General features: G+C 50.6%; 1 protein-coding gene across 1 annotated transcript in view; it reads left to right on the top strand.

The window, feature by feature from the left end:
• Nucleotides 1-13,673, top strand: part of LOC144601485 (uncharacterized) — a 33,623-nt gene extending 19,950 nt beyond the window's left edge. Inside the window, exon 5 of the mRNA XM_078413658.1 lies at nt 13,609-13,673. Coding sequence (XP_078269784.1) covers nt 13,609-13,673 — 65 coding nt within the window. The remainder of the gene's footprint in view (nt 1-13,608) is intronic.
• The last annotated feature ends 571 nt before the right edge of the window (nt 13,674-14,244 follow it).

The following is a 14,244-nucleotide window of genomic DNA, read 5'->3' as shown; positions in this document are numbered from 1 at the left end:
CATACATCCCCTCCACCTGCCCCCCTGCCTCCATCCGACCCCAACCCCCACCATTGCCGGGTGTTCACCATCACCCCTGACCTCCCCCTTTCAGACACCGAACGGTCGGTCCTCAGCAGAGGCCTTACCTTTGTTCCCCTCCGCCCCCACATCAACGAGTTCCGCGTCCGCCATGACGTGGAGCTCTTCTTCCGCCGCCTCCGCCTCCGAGCCTTTTACCATGGTAAGGAGTCCCGACCCCGCACTGATGACCCCTTCTCCCGTCTCCAACGGACCCCCTCCACTTTTACCCCCCAGTATGGCCTACTACCCCCACTAGAACTTTTTATTTCAAACTGCCGGCGTGACATCGGCCGTCTCAAATTTTCCACCCCCCTGACTAACTCTAACCTCTCCCCTTCTGAACGTGCAGCCCTCAACTCACTCCGCAACAACCCGGACTTAATAATTAAACCCGCTGACAAGGGAGGGGCTGTGGTAGTCTGGCGTGCTGACCTCTACCGCACCGAGGCCAGACGACAACTATCAGACACCTCTTCCTACCTATCCCTGGACCATGACCCCACCGATGAACACCAGACCTTCATCAGCAGCACCATCACCGACCTCACCAACTCCGGCGAACTACCCCTCAGTGCCTCCAATCTCATAGTTCCCCAGCCCCGCACGGCCCGATTCTACCTCCTACCCAAAATCCACAAACACAATTGTCCCGGCAGACCCATTGTCTCTGCCTGCTCATGCCCCACCGAACTTATCTCTACCTACCTCGACTCCATCCTATCCCCCCTGGTCAAATCCCTCCCCACCTACGTCCAAGACACCTCACACGCTCTCCATCTCCTGGATAACTTCCGGTTCCCAGGCCCCCACTCCCTCATTTTCACCATGGATGTCCAGTCACTCTACACTTCCATCCCCCACAAGGATGGTCTCGAAGCCCTCCGTTTCTTCCTCGACCGTAGAACCAGCCAATCCCCATCGACCAACACTCTCCTCCGCCTAGCAGAGCTGGTTCTTACCCTCAACAACTTCTCCTTTGACTCCTCCCACTTCCTCCAAACCAGAGGCGTAGCTATGGGCACTCGCATGGGCCCTAGCTACGCCTGCCTCTTTGTCGGGTATGTCGAACAATCCCTGTTCCAGACGTACACTGGCCCCATCCCCGAACTCTACCTCCGCTACATCGACGACTGCATTGGTGCTACCTCTTGCACCCATGCAGAACTCACTGACTTTATACACTTCACCTCCAATTTCCATCCTGCCCTTAAATATACCTGGACTATCTCTGACATCTCCCTCCCGTTTCTGGACCTCACCATCTCCATCACAGGAGAAAAATTAGTGACGGACATTTATTACAAGCCCACCGACTCGCACAGCTATCTGGACTACACTTCTTCCCACCCGGTCCCCTGCAAAAAGTCTATCCCCTACTCCCAATTCCTCCGTCTACGCCGCATCTGTGCCCGGGATGAGGTGTTTCAGACTAGGGCTTCCGAGATGTCCTCGTTTTTCAAAAAACGGGGCTTCCCCTCCTCCATTATAGATGAGGCTCTCACTAGGGTCTCTTCTACATCCCGCAGCTCCGCTCTTGCTCCCCATCCCCCCACTCGCAACAAGGACAGGATCCCCCTCGTTCTCACCTTCCACCCCACCAGCCAGCGGATCCAACATATCATCCACCAACATTTCCGTCACCTACAACAGGACCCACCACTGGCCATATCTTCCCATCCCCTCCCCTCTCTGCATTCCGCAGAGACCGTTCCCTCCGCAACTCCCTGGTCCACTCGTCCCTTCCTACCCAAACCACCCTAACCCCGGGCACTTTCCCTTGCAACCGCACGATATGCAACACCTGTCCCTTTACCTCCCCCCTCAACTCCATCAAAGGACCCAAACATTCTTTCCAGGTGAGACAGAGGTTCACCTGCACCTCCTCCAACCTCATCTATTGCATCCGCTGCTCTAGATGTCAACTCATCTATATCGGCGAAACCAGGCGCAGGCTCGGCGATCGCTTCGCTGAACACCTGCGCTCGGTCAGCATTAACGCAACTGATCTCCCGGTGGCCCAGCACTTTAACTCCCCCTCCCATTCCCAGTCTGACCTCTCTGTCATGGGCCTCCTCCAGTGCCATAGTGAGGCCCGCCGGAAATTGGAGGAGCAGCACCTCATATTTCGCCTGGGCAGTTTGCGGCCCGGTGGTATGAACGTCGACTTCTCCAACTTCAGATAGCTCCTCTGTCCCTCCTTTCCCCTCCTCCTTCCCAGATCTCCCTCTATCTTCCTGTCTCCACCTATATCCTTCCTTTGTCCCACCCCCGACATCAGTCTGAAGAAGGGTCTCGACCCGAAACGTCACCCATTCCTTCTCTCCCGAGATGCTGCCTGACCTGCTGAGTTACTCCAGCATTTTGTGAATAAAAGGATTCTGAAGACCCTGGTTCGTACAGAGCGATAGCTCTTTTAAATACTGATCAGAAGATATTAGCGAAAATCTTAGCTCATAGATTAAGTCTAGTTATAGATAAATTGATACACCCCGACCAATCAGGCTTTATAGCTAAACGATATTCATTTTTCAATTTGAGACGCTTGTTCAATATAATATATTCAAATAGACTATTAAACGAAGATTTAGCAATCATTTCGCTAGATGCTGAAAAAGCATTTGATCAAGTAGAATGGCCCTATCTTTTCTCAGTGATGGAAAAATTTCAATTAGGTGAAAATTTTTGTTCATGAGTGAAACTTTTATATACATCCCCAAAAGCTAGAATATTAACTAATCGAATGCTGTCATCCAAATTTCATTTATTTAGGGGTTGTAGACAAGGATGCCTTCTATCTCCGCTTCTATTTGCCCTCGTTATAGAACCACTTGCTGAGAGTATTAGATCAAATTCAGATATTCACGGTTATAACACTAAACATACAACCAATAAAATTTCTTTATATGCGGATGATGTATTAATATACATTACAAATCCTGAAATTAGCATTCCGAATTTATTAAATCTCATAACTCAATTTGGTTCATTTTCAAGTTATAGAATTAACTGGTACAAAAGTGAAATTATGCCAATAATGGAGCAAAATCCGGCCATACTTCAACAATTTCCTTTTAAAATTGCCTATGAAAAGTTTAAATATCTTGGAATTTACGTGACTAGGAAATATACTTCTTTATTTAAATTAAATTTTCCTCCTTTACTTACTAAATTACACAGAAATATCCAATTTTGGAAAACACTCCCTATATCATTAGTTGGTTGTAGTAATGCTATAAAGATGATCTTTCTTCCACAGCTACTATACTTATTTCAAGCAATTCCGATCTATCTTCCAAAAAAGTTTTTTTTTTAAATCGATTCAATTATTACTAATTTCATTTGGGACTACAAGACTCATAGAATAAATAAAAGACATCTATGTAAGTCTAAAACTAATGGAGGAATTGCCTTACCTAACTTCTTATTTTATTATTGGGCGGTTAATATAAAAAATATAACCTGCTGGTTGGATGACACTGATCAACAACCGGATTGGTTAAAGATGGAGAAAGAGGATTGTTTACCATTTGATATTGGTGCGATCCTCTTAGCTCCAATAAATTTAAATTAAAAAACATATGGAGGTAATCCGATTATACACAGTGTTATCCGTACCTGGAAATAATTAAAACTTACTTTAAAACTGAATAAATTATCTGCTTTCCTCCCTATTGCGAATAACCCTTCTTTTAAACCGTCTGTCTTAGATAGAGGATTTGCTCAATGGAAAAGTTATGGAATTAAAAGGGTGGGAGATCTTTATCATAAGGGAACTTTTCTTTCTTTTCAGGATTTACAGCAGAAGTACGGATTACATGTTAATAATTATTTTAGATATTTACAACTTAGAGATTATGTAAAATTACACATGCAAGAATATAAATTTAGAGGTCCAGAAACTCTTGATGTATGCCTGAATCGACATTATAATTCAAATAAATTAATATCCTTTATTTATAATACACTCCTAGATACTGACATTCCGTCATCAGAATCATATAGACGAGCATGGGAGGACGAATTGAACCAACTCATAATGCAAGATATATGGGATGAAAGTTTACAACATATACACCAATGTTCATTAAATACTAGACATTCCTTAATACAATTTAAAATAATACATAGATTATATTATTCGAAGACGAAATTAAATAGGATTTTTCCTAGTATCTCTCCTATTTGTGATAAATGTCAATTTCAAGAAGCTAATTTAACTCATATTTTCGTAACTTGCATAAAAATGCAAAATTTCTGGTTGGATATTTTTAAAATAGTTTCTAAAGTTATCGACAAGCAATTGGATATGGATCCAAAATTAATTATATTAGGATTATCAGAACATATTACAAACTTTACAACAAGTCAGGTACATTTTCTTGATTACAGTTTAATAACTGCGAAAAAATTAATACTTAAATTGGACTACGGAAATGACAGAGACCCTGTATTTGGAAAAAATAAGATTTGCCTTAATTGACAAACCTGATTTATTTTTTAAAATATGGTCTTGTAGTGAGTCCAAAACGAGCGTTATTGTTCAAAGGTCTTTATTCGTAGGTAACCGTAACAAACTGCAACTGCTTGCTTTGGACACACACTACTTAACTAGCCAATACAATCTAATCTCATCTCTCCAGCTGGTCGCCAGACACAACTATACCTCGCGCTCCCGCATCTCGTGACTCGTTAGCCCAACCGAGGGTTTGAGACCCCCCGCTAATCCGTATGTCCCTACATGACCCCCCCCCCCCAGAACCCTCGAAACCGTACCTCACGGGTGCACGGACCTCCCTCCCGGAACGCGTACGGAGGGGGGAAACCGATACCGCCAATGTGACGGGAGGCGGGGAGGTCGCCACCGCCGGAGGCGATGGAGGGGCCCCGAAGCGGAGGGCATAGGCGACGGAGAGCGCTTGATCGGGAACGGGGGCCCGGGCCCAACCATAGGCGGCGGGGGGCTGAGGGGTGGCAAACAAGGCGCCGCTGGCGGCACCAGGGGGGCGGCCATAGGCCGGCCCCTGCGCGGCGGCTGGGCCACCGACACAGGGAGGTCCTGGTCCAAATGGGCCGGCTTGAGCCGGGATACGGAAACGAGTTCCTGGCGATTTCCCACCTGTAAGGTAAAAGTGACAGCCCCTCTCTTCAGTACCTGAAACGGGCCCTGATAAACCGGCTGAAGAGGGGGGCGGTGGGAATCTTTCCGCAGGAACACGAAATCACAGTCCCGCAAGTCCGACGGGACGTGGACCGCCGCGCTTCCGTGCCAGGAGGTCGGGACTGGAGCCAGAGAACCCACCCGTGCCCGGAGGGAACCCAACACCGACGTAACGGGTGGTGGCAAAGCGGGGGCGGAAGGGAGGATGTCACCTGGTGACCCAAAACATTTACCACCGACAGGCCGAATTGGCATTTGTCCGGGTGCAGAATCAGGCCGTGGTCCTGCAGCCTCTGGAATATAGTGCGGAGGTGGACTAAGTGCTCCTGGACCGAACGGCTGGCAATCAAAATGTCATCGAGGTAAATGAACACGAACGGCAAACCTCGACCCACACGGTCCATGAGACGCTGAAATGCCTGAGCTGCGTTTTTAAGGCCGAAAGGCATGCGCAACCACTCAAACAACCCGAACGGAGTAATGGTAGCCATCTTTGGGATGTCCGGCGGGTGGACCGGGATCTGATGATACCCCCGCACCAGATCGATCTTCGAAAAAATTGTAGCCCCCTCCAGGCTAGCTGAGAAGTCCTGTATGTGCGGAATCGGGTAGCGGTCCGGCCGTGTTGCCGCGTTAAGTCGTTGGAAATCCCCACATGGTCTCCACCCCCCAGATGCTTTGGAAACCATGTGCAAGGGTGAGGCCCACGGACTACTTGAAGGCCGCACAATTCCCAGCCTCTCCAAGCTCAAGAACTCCTCTCGAGCCATGGCCAGCTTTTCGGGTGGGAGGCGCCGTGCCCTGGCAAAAACCGGCGGCCCCTCGGTCGGAATGAAATGCACCACCCCATGCTTCTCGGAAGGTGCATCGAACCGCTGAACGAGGAGCTGCGGGAACTCCGCTAGGACCGCATCGAACTGACCGGGGGCCGTGATGGCCTGGATCGCTGAACTGGGTGGGGCGGCGCTTGGAGGGAAGCCCGGAGAGAAGCCAAAACTGACGGGACGGAAGACGGCAGGTCGGAGGATGGAGGAAAAAGATCGGACTTACCCAGATCGGACTTAGGGGCCGTGCGAATACCGAGGAGGACCCAAGGCAGCTGGTCAGCCCATTCAGGGCCGGTCAGGCGGGCACAGAGGGACGCCTTCAGCTGTCGGTGGAAGCGCTCTACCATCCCGTTAGCCTGGGGATGATAGGCGGTAGTCTGCTGCAAGCGGGACCCATACAGCTGTGCAAGCGCGACCCACAGGGACGAGGTGAACTGGGTGCCCCGGTCGGTAGTGATGATGGCCGGGACGCCAAAACAGGCAACCCAATGCAACGCCAGGGCTCGTGCGCAGGAGGCCGCCGAGGTGTCTGACAACAGAAAAGCCTCCGGCCAACGATTAAAACGGTCTACCACTGTCAGGAGATGAGTGTAGCCCCTAGAGTAAGGCAATGGACCAACCAAATCTACATGAATGTGGAAAAAACGGACGGGCGGAATCACGAAATTCTGGCACGGAGGCTGGACGTGGCGGTGGACCTTGGAGGTCTGGCACGGGACACAGGCGCGGGCCCAGGCGGCCACCTGCTTCCGCAGGCCGTGGCAGACAAATCGGGCAGCCACCATAGCCGAGGTCGCCCGAATGGACGGGTGTGCCAGGCCGTGAATGGCCTCAAAAACCTTACGCCGTAGGGTGGTCGGCACAACCGGGCGGGGGCGGGGAAGGGAAACGTCACACCAAAGTGTGGTACCTGTGGGGCCGCACGCCACCTGGGCCAACCGCAACCCTGAGGCAGTGGAGGCGTACGCTGAGGCAATGTCTTCCAGGCGCTGAGCCTCCGCTAGCTCCCGGAAATCCACCTCAGCCCCCACCGCAGCAACAGAGGAAATGGCCGGGCGGGACAGGGCGTCAGCAACGGCATTAAGCCTACCCGCGATGTGGCGAACATCCGTGGTGAACTCCGAAATGAGGGTGAGGTGCCGTTGCTGGCGGGCCGACCACGGATCCGAGACCTTAGAAAAAGCAAACGTGAGGGGCTTGTGATCCGTATAGGCAACAAAAACTCGGCCCCCCAAAAAATAGCGAAAATGACGGACAGCTAAATAGAGGGCCAGGAGCTCCCTGTCGAAAGCACTGTAGTTCAGCTCAGGCCGAGTAAGCTGCCAGTTGAAGAATGCCAGAGGCTGCCAGTGACCATCGACCTGTTGCTCTAAGACCCCACCCACCGCCACGGCTGAGCCATCCACCGTCAGGGCCGAGGAGCGGGGGTGCTCGAGCATGGTGGCGTTGGCGAGGGCCAGCTTGACCGCGTCAAAGGCCGCCTCGGCAGCTGTGGTCCAGACCAACTCAGCGGGATTATCCGCGAGGCATTGAAAAAAGGGCCGCATGATCCGAGCTGCCGCAGGCACGAACCGGTGATAAAAATTCACCATGCCCACGAATTGCTGCAAGCCCTTGATGGTGGTAGGGCGGGGAAAAGAGCGGACGGCGTCCACATTGGCGGGCAATGGAGTGGCACCGGCCGGTGTGACCCGGTGACCCAGGAAATCCACCGCGGACAGGCCGAACTGGCATTTGGACGGGGTGGAGGATCAGGCCGTGGGCTTGCAGCCTCTGGAACAGAGTGCGAAGGTGGACCAGGTGCTCTGGGACTGAACGACTAGCAATCAGAATGTCATCAAGATAAATAAACACAAAAGACAGTCCGCGACCCACATGATCCATGAGACGCTGGAATGCCTGAGCCGCGTTTTTGAGACCGAACGGCATGCGCAACCACTCAAATAAACTGAACGAAGTAATCGTAGCCGTCTTGGGAATGTCCCGTGGGTGGACAGGGATCTGATGATATCCTCGCACCAAATCGATCTTTGAAAACACCGTAGCGCCCTCGAGGCTGGCTGAGAAGTCCTGTATATGAGGGACCGGATAGCGGTCAGACCAGGTGGCAGTGTTAAGACGCCAGTAGTCCCCGCATGGTCTCCACCCCCTAGATGCTTTGGAGACCATATGCAAGGGGGAGGCCCACGGACTGTCTGAAGGCCGAACGATCCCCATCCGTTCCAAATTCAGGAACTCCTCCCGAGCCATGGCCAGCTTGTCAGGGGGCAGACGCCGATCCCGGGCGAATACAGGCGGCCCCTCGGTAGGGATGAAATGGACGACCCCGTGCTTGGCGGAAGGGGCATCGAACCGCTGTAAGAGGAGATCCTGGAACTCGGCGAGGACCGCAGCGAACTGATCGGGGACCGCGGTGACGGCCCGGATCGACGGGCAGGGTAGGGTGGCAGGTGGAGGAGTAGCAGGCTCCATACTGCTAGCCGAGGGTTGTAGGCCCTTCCCGCGAACGTCTGCGACCAACGAAAAAGCCCAGAGGAAATCCGCGCCCAGGGTGGCCTGGCCCACGTCGGCAACGATGAACTCCCAATGGTAGGTCGCTGGCCGGAAGGACAGGGACATGGCCCTCTTGCCGTAGGTGCGGATGGGACTGCCCTTGACCGCGATGAGGGGCGGACCCTTCCTACCTGCTCGAACTTCGCAGCCGTAGGGAGGCACGATGCTAACGACCGCTCCCGTATCGACCAGGAACACGGTGCCGGTACCTCGATCCTTGATGTAGAGGCGGCGATTGCGGCCGATCAAGACTGCCTCTATGTTCGATCCGCCGAGGCATTTCCCGAAAAGGTACACGGGGCCCTGCAATTTCGGGCTTCCCCGCCCCACCGCTGGTGGAAGAAACACCAGCCGCGCCTGTGCGGCTCTGTTGTGTGGACCCGCTGCAAAATGGTGGCCACTGCAGCTCCGTCTTGGCGGGCTTTCTGTAAAATGGCGGCTGATGCGCCGCCATCTTGGCCGCGCGGCCGGTCGCTCCTAGGCCTGGAAACCCGGTTTACCGACTCGTCTCCCGTCGGGGCCTCCGTTACGAGGGCGTCCGCCTTCTCCGCCAACGCCACCGGGTCTGCAAAGGAGACGTCCGCCAAGACTAACCTGACGTCCCGGGGCAATTTCTCCCGGAATGCCGCTTCAAACATCATGCCCGGCTGGTGGTCGCCGATCAAGGTAAGCATCTCGGTCATTAGGGCGGACGGTAGCCGATCCCCCAGCTCCGGTAGATGTAGAGCTTCAGAGCCCGCTGGTTTTGGCTAAAGCCACAAACCCACAGGAGGAGCCTCTTGAGCCCCTCGTACCTCTCGGTTTTGGGGGGGCTGGTCAGGTACCGTCCCACCCGCGCGGCCACCTCGGGCTGTAGGCAGCTTACCAGATGGTGGAACTTCTCCTGGTCCTCCACGACTCTTGATGTGGAACTGGGACTCTACTTGTACGAACCACAGGTGCGGTTGATGGGCCCAGAACGGGGGCAGGTGAACGCCGGTCGCGTTGGGCTGCCCACTGTTCGCTCCTTCCTGAGACATCTTCTTGTGATCGTCGATCACGTCGGGGTCACCAATGTGGCGAGTCCAGAAGTGGGTGAGTGTTGAAGACGGAGTTTATTTGCATGGGCAAAAACCCCGTAACAAACGCAATACTGTAGACAACCAACGAATACGTCCTTACTGGACGGAGTTCAACACTAGACTAACTTGTCTCTCCCGCGCTGGCACACCTCGTGACATCGTTAGCCAATCCGAGGGTTCGAACTCCCAGTCAATCCCTATGTCCCTACAACTGTATATTAAAAAAATCTCTGTACATCTGTACATGTGATAATAAAGAATTGGGCCCCAAAGCTGAGGAAGGATGTGTTGGCTCTGGAAAGGGTCCAGAGCAGGTTTACAAGAATGATTCCAGGAATGAGTGGGTTAGCATATGATGAGTGTTTGGCAGCACTGGGCCTCTACTCGCTGGAGTTTAGAAGGTTGAGGGGGGACCTCATTGAAACTTACAGAATAATTAAAGGCATAGATAGATGGATGCGGAAAGGATGTTTCCACTGGTGGGAGAGTCTAGGACCAAAGATCATAGCCTCAGAATTAAAGGGTGCTCTTTTAGGAAGAATTTCTTTAATCTGTAGAACTCATTGCCACAGGGGCTGTGGAGGCCAAGTCAGTGGATATTTTTAAGGCAGAGATAGACAAATTCTTGACTAGAACGGGTGTCAAGGATTATGGGGTTCAAGAGGCAGAGATCAGCCATGATTGAATGGCGGAGTAGAGTCGATGGGCTGAATGGCCTAATTCTACTCCTATTACTTGTGAACTTATAAACTATTGAATCATTGAACAGAAGATCTAGTAACTTGCTGGAAACTCCAACATGCACACATTCTTCAGAGGAGTCCAGGCCAAATGTTTAAGGGCCTGTCCTGCCCTTAAGAGCCTATCTAGCCAATTCTATCCTAGTCAAGAATGAAGGAGAGCCTATCAAGCACAGCAAGGCACTCGGGGCCAGCTGGAAAGAATACTTTGCATAAGCCCTCAACCAAGACTCTCTCCTTGACCATATCCTTGTATATCTGCTGAATTTCTATAACCTTGGCAGATAGGAACCTCTGACCTAAATTCCCTGCCTCATCTCACTCATCTGGGATCACAGTGGCTCAATGGTAGAGTTGCTGCCTAACAGCGCCAGATACCCAGGTTTGATCCTGATTACGGATGCTGTCTGTACAAAGTTTGTACATTCTCCCCGTGACAGTGTAGGTTTTCTCCGGGAGCTCAGTTTACCTCCCACATGCCAAAGACATGCAGGTTTGTAGGTTAATTGGCTTCGGTAAAAAATATAAATTGCCCCTAATGTGTAGAATAATGTTAGTGTACGGGTTGATCATTGGTCGGCGTGGACTCAATGGGCCGAAGGGCCTGTTTCCATGCTGTATCTCTAAACTAAACTAAACTAAAGTAATGAAAACATTGTAAGGAACCCTGGAAGCAACACAATTCTGACCTTCACATGCCTAAGTGCAAGAGCTACAGAGAGATCTCTCTGCTGTCTGCCACAGAGAAAGGCATCACAAGTATCATAGATTCATACAGCGTGGAAGCAGGCCCTTCGGCCCAACTTGGCCACACCAACCAGCCTTTCTAAACTATTCCCACCTGCCTGTGCCTGGCCCATATCCACATCCCAGGGTATTCAAGGAGGTGGCTCTAGAAATCGTGGATGCATTGGTGATCATTTTCCAATGTTCTATAGATTCTGGATCAGTTCCTGTGGATCGGAGGGTAGCTAATGTTATCCCACTTTTTAAGAAAGGAGGGAGAGAGAGAGCAGGGAATTATAGATCAGTTAGCCTGATATCGGTGGTGGGGAAGATGCTGGAGTCGATTATTAAAGATGTAATAGCGGCGCATTTGGATAGCAGTAAAAGGATCGGTCCAAGCCAGCATGGATTTACGAAGGGGCAATCACGCTTGAAAAATCTTCTTGAATTTTTTGAGGATGTAACAAGTAAAATGGACAAGGGAGAGCCAGTGGATGCAGTGTACCTGGACTTTCAGAAAGCCTTTGATAAGGTCCCTCACAGGAGATTAGTGGGCAAAATTAGCGCACATGGTATTGGGGGTAGGGTATTGACATGGATAGAAAATTGGTTGGCAGACAGGAAACAAGGAGTAGGGCTCAACAGGACCCTTTCAGAATGGCAGACAGTGACTAGTGGGGTACCGCAAGGCTCGGTGCTGTGACCGCAGCTATTTACAATATACATTAATGATTTAGATAAAGGAATTAAAAGTACCATTAGCAAATTTGCAGATGACACAAGGCTGTGTGGCAGTGTGGCAGTGTGAACTGTGAAGAGGATGCTATGAGAATGCAGGGTGACTTGGACAGGTTGGGTGAGTGGGCAGATGCATGGCAGATGCAGTATAATGTGGATAAATTATAATCATAATAATCATAATAGTAATTTATTAGCCAAGTACGTTTTGCAACAGACGAGGAATTTGATTTACAGCCATACCAATAAAGAGCAACAAGACACCCAAATAATTTTTTAACATGAACATCCACCACAGCGACTCCCCCACATTCCTCACTGTGATGGAAGGCAAAAAAAAATCAATCACTTCCCTTCATTGTTCTCCCGCTGTCGGGGCACTCGAACCTTCCGTTGTTGGGGCGATCTTGGCTCCCAAAACCGGCGGTCGAGCCCTCCGCGTCGGGGCGATCAAGGTCCCGCATCGGGGGGGATCTCAACTCCCCCGCGTCGGGCGATCGGACCCCGGGTCGGGGCTGGTTGAACCTCATGTGGCTTGGAGCTTCCCGACATCAGTCTCTACCCAAGACTGAGAGCTCCTTGATGTTGAAATTCGCAGGCCGCGGTTGGAGCATCGATCCCAGGCAAAGGATCGCAGGCTCCGATGGTGTCTACGGCCCCGCGGTGGAGCTCAAACGCAGTCTCGAGCAAGGCCGCCAGCTCCATGATGTTAGGCCGCAGAGTGACCCGAGATATGATCCGGAAAACAATCGCATCTCTGGCAAGGTAAGAGATTGAAAAAAGTTGAGATTGAAATAAAAGTGAGGTTAGGAAAAGAGGGAGTACAACGAGACCTGGGTGTCCTTGTACATCAGTCACTGAAAGTAAGTATGCAGGTACAGCAGGCAGTGAAGAAAGCTAATGGCATGTTGGCCTTCATAACGAGAGGAGTTAAATACAGGAGTAAAGAGGTCCTTCTGCAGTGTACAGGGCCCTGGTGAGACCACACCTGGAGTATTGTGTGCAGTTTTGGTCTCCTAATTTGAGGAAGGACATTCTTGCTATTGAGGGAGTGCAGCATAGGTTCACGAGGTTAATTCTCGGGATGGCGGGACTGTCATATGATGAAAAAATGGAGCAACTGGGCTTGTATTCACTGGAATTTAGAAGGATGAGAAGGGATCTTATAGAAACATAAAATTATTAAGGGATTGGACACGCAAGATGCAGGAAACATGTTCCCGATGTTGGGGGAGTCCAGAACCTGGGGCCATAGTTTAAGAATAAGGGGTAGGCCATTTAGAACTGAGATGAGGAAAAACCTTTTCATAGAGAGAGTTGTGAATTTGTGGAATTCTCTGCCTCAGAAGGCAGTGGAGGCCGATTCACTGGATGCATTCAAAAGAGAGTCAGATAGAGCTCTTTGGGCTAGCAGAATCAAGGGATATGGGCAGAAGGCAGGAACAGGGTACTGATTGTGGATGATCAGCCATGATCACATTGAATGTCGGTGCTAGCTCGAAGGGCCGAATGGCCTACCCCTGCACCTATTGCCTGTGTAACTATGTATCCTACCTCACTTTAAACCTATGTTCTCTGCACTCCTACATCCCTCTACTCTACAACACTCCCCAGACCCCTGCCATTCTCTGCCCTAGTTTGACTTCTCAAAACGCAGCACCTGGCACTTCTCTGTATTAAAACTCCATTAACTATTCCTCAGGCCACTTGCTCAACTGTCCTCTTCAACTCTCTTCTTCTAGTGGATGAAGAGCTGTCTCACATATCAGTGTGGATTTGCATTCTTTGGGCAGTAATCCTCAGTTGATCGGACCAGCTAAATTTTGAGATTCGCATTTGCCTGTTAAATTCAGCTGGCAATCCTTTCACATAGACATTTTGCTTTTTGCAGACAACATTTGATAACATCTGGCATACAGGTGGAACTTATAGCTTCCAATAAACTTCAAAACTTCTAATTGAAATCATCTTCTGAATTGACAGGTGTTGATTAAAAGGCCATGTGAATATGGAAGGGATTCTCAAGAGAATCTGTCAGAACCTTTTTTCCTAGCTCATTGCATTCGAGTTATGGTCATACAACACGGAAACAGGCCCTTCAGCCCAACCCTGTCTACACCAACCAACATGACCCATCTACACTCGTCCCAGCTGCCTGTGCCTGGTCCATATCCCCAAATCTATCCTATCCATTAAAAATAGCATAATGTTCAGTTCTGCATATCACTTCTCAATATTGAAGCAGTCCTTACCTGCTGGAACTGGAACTGTAAAATATTCAGGAATGGTGTGAGAAATGGAACGTGACATTCACATCACACATTGACCATCACCGATGATGCCAATTCTAACCACTTCTCCCTGACATCCAACTACAT

The sequence above is a fragment of the Rhinoraja longicauda genome, chromosome 2, assembly GCF_053455715.1.
Source record: "Rhinoraja longicauda isolate Sanriku21f chromosome 2, sRhiLon1.1, whole genome shotgun sequence".
In the NCBI taxonomy this organism is placed as follows: Eukaryota; Metazoa; Chordata; class Chondrichthyes; order Rajiformes; family Arhynchobatidae; genus Rhinoraja; species Rhinoraja longicauda.
The sequence above is the reverse complement of the archived record's forward strand: the minus strand, read 5'-3'. Positions and strand labels throughout refer to the sequence as shown.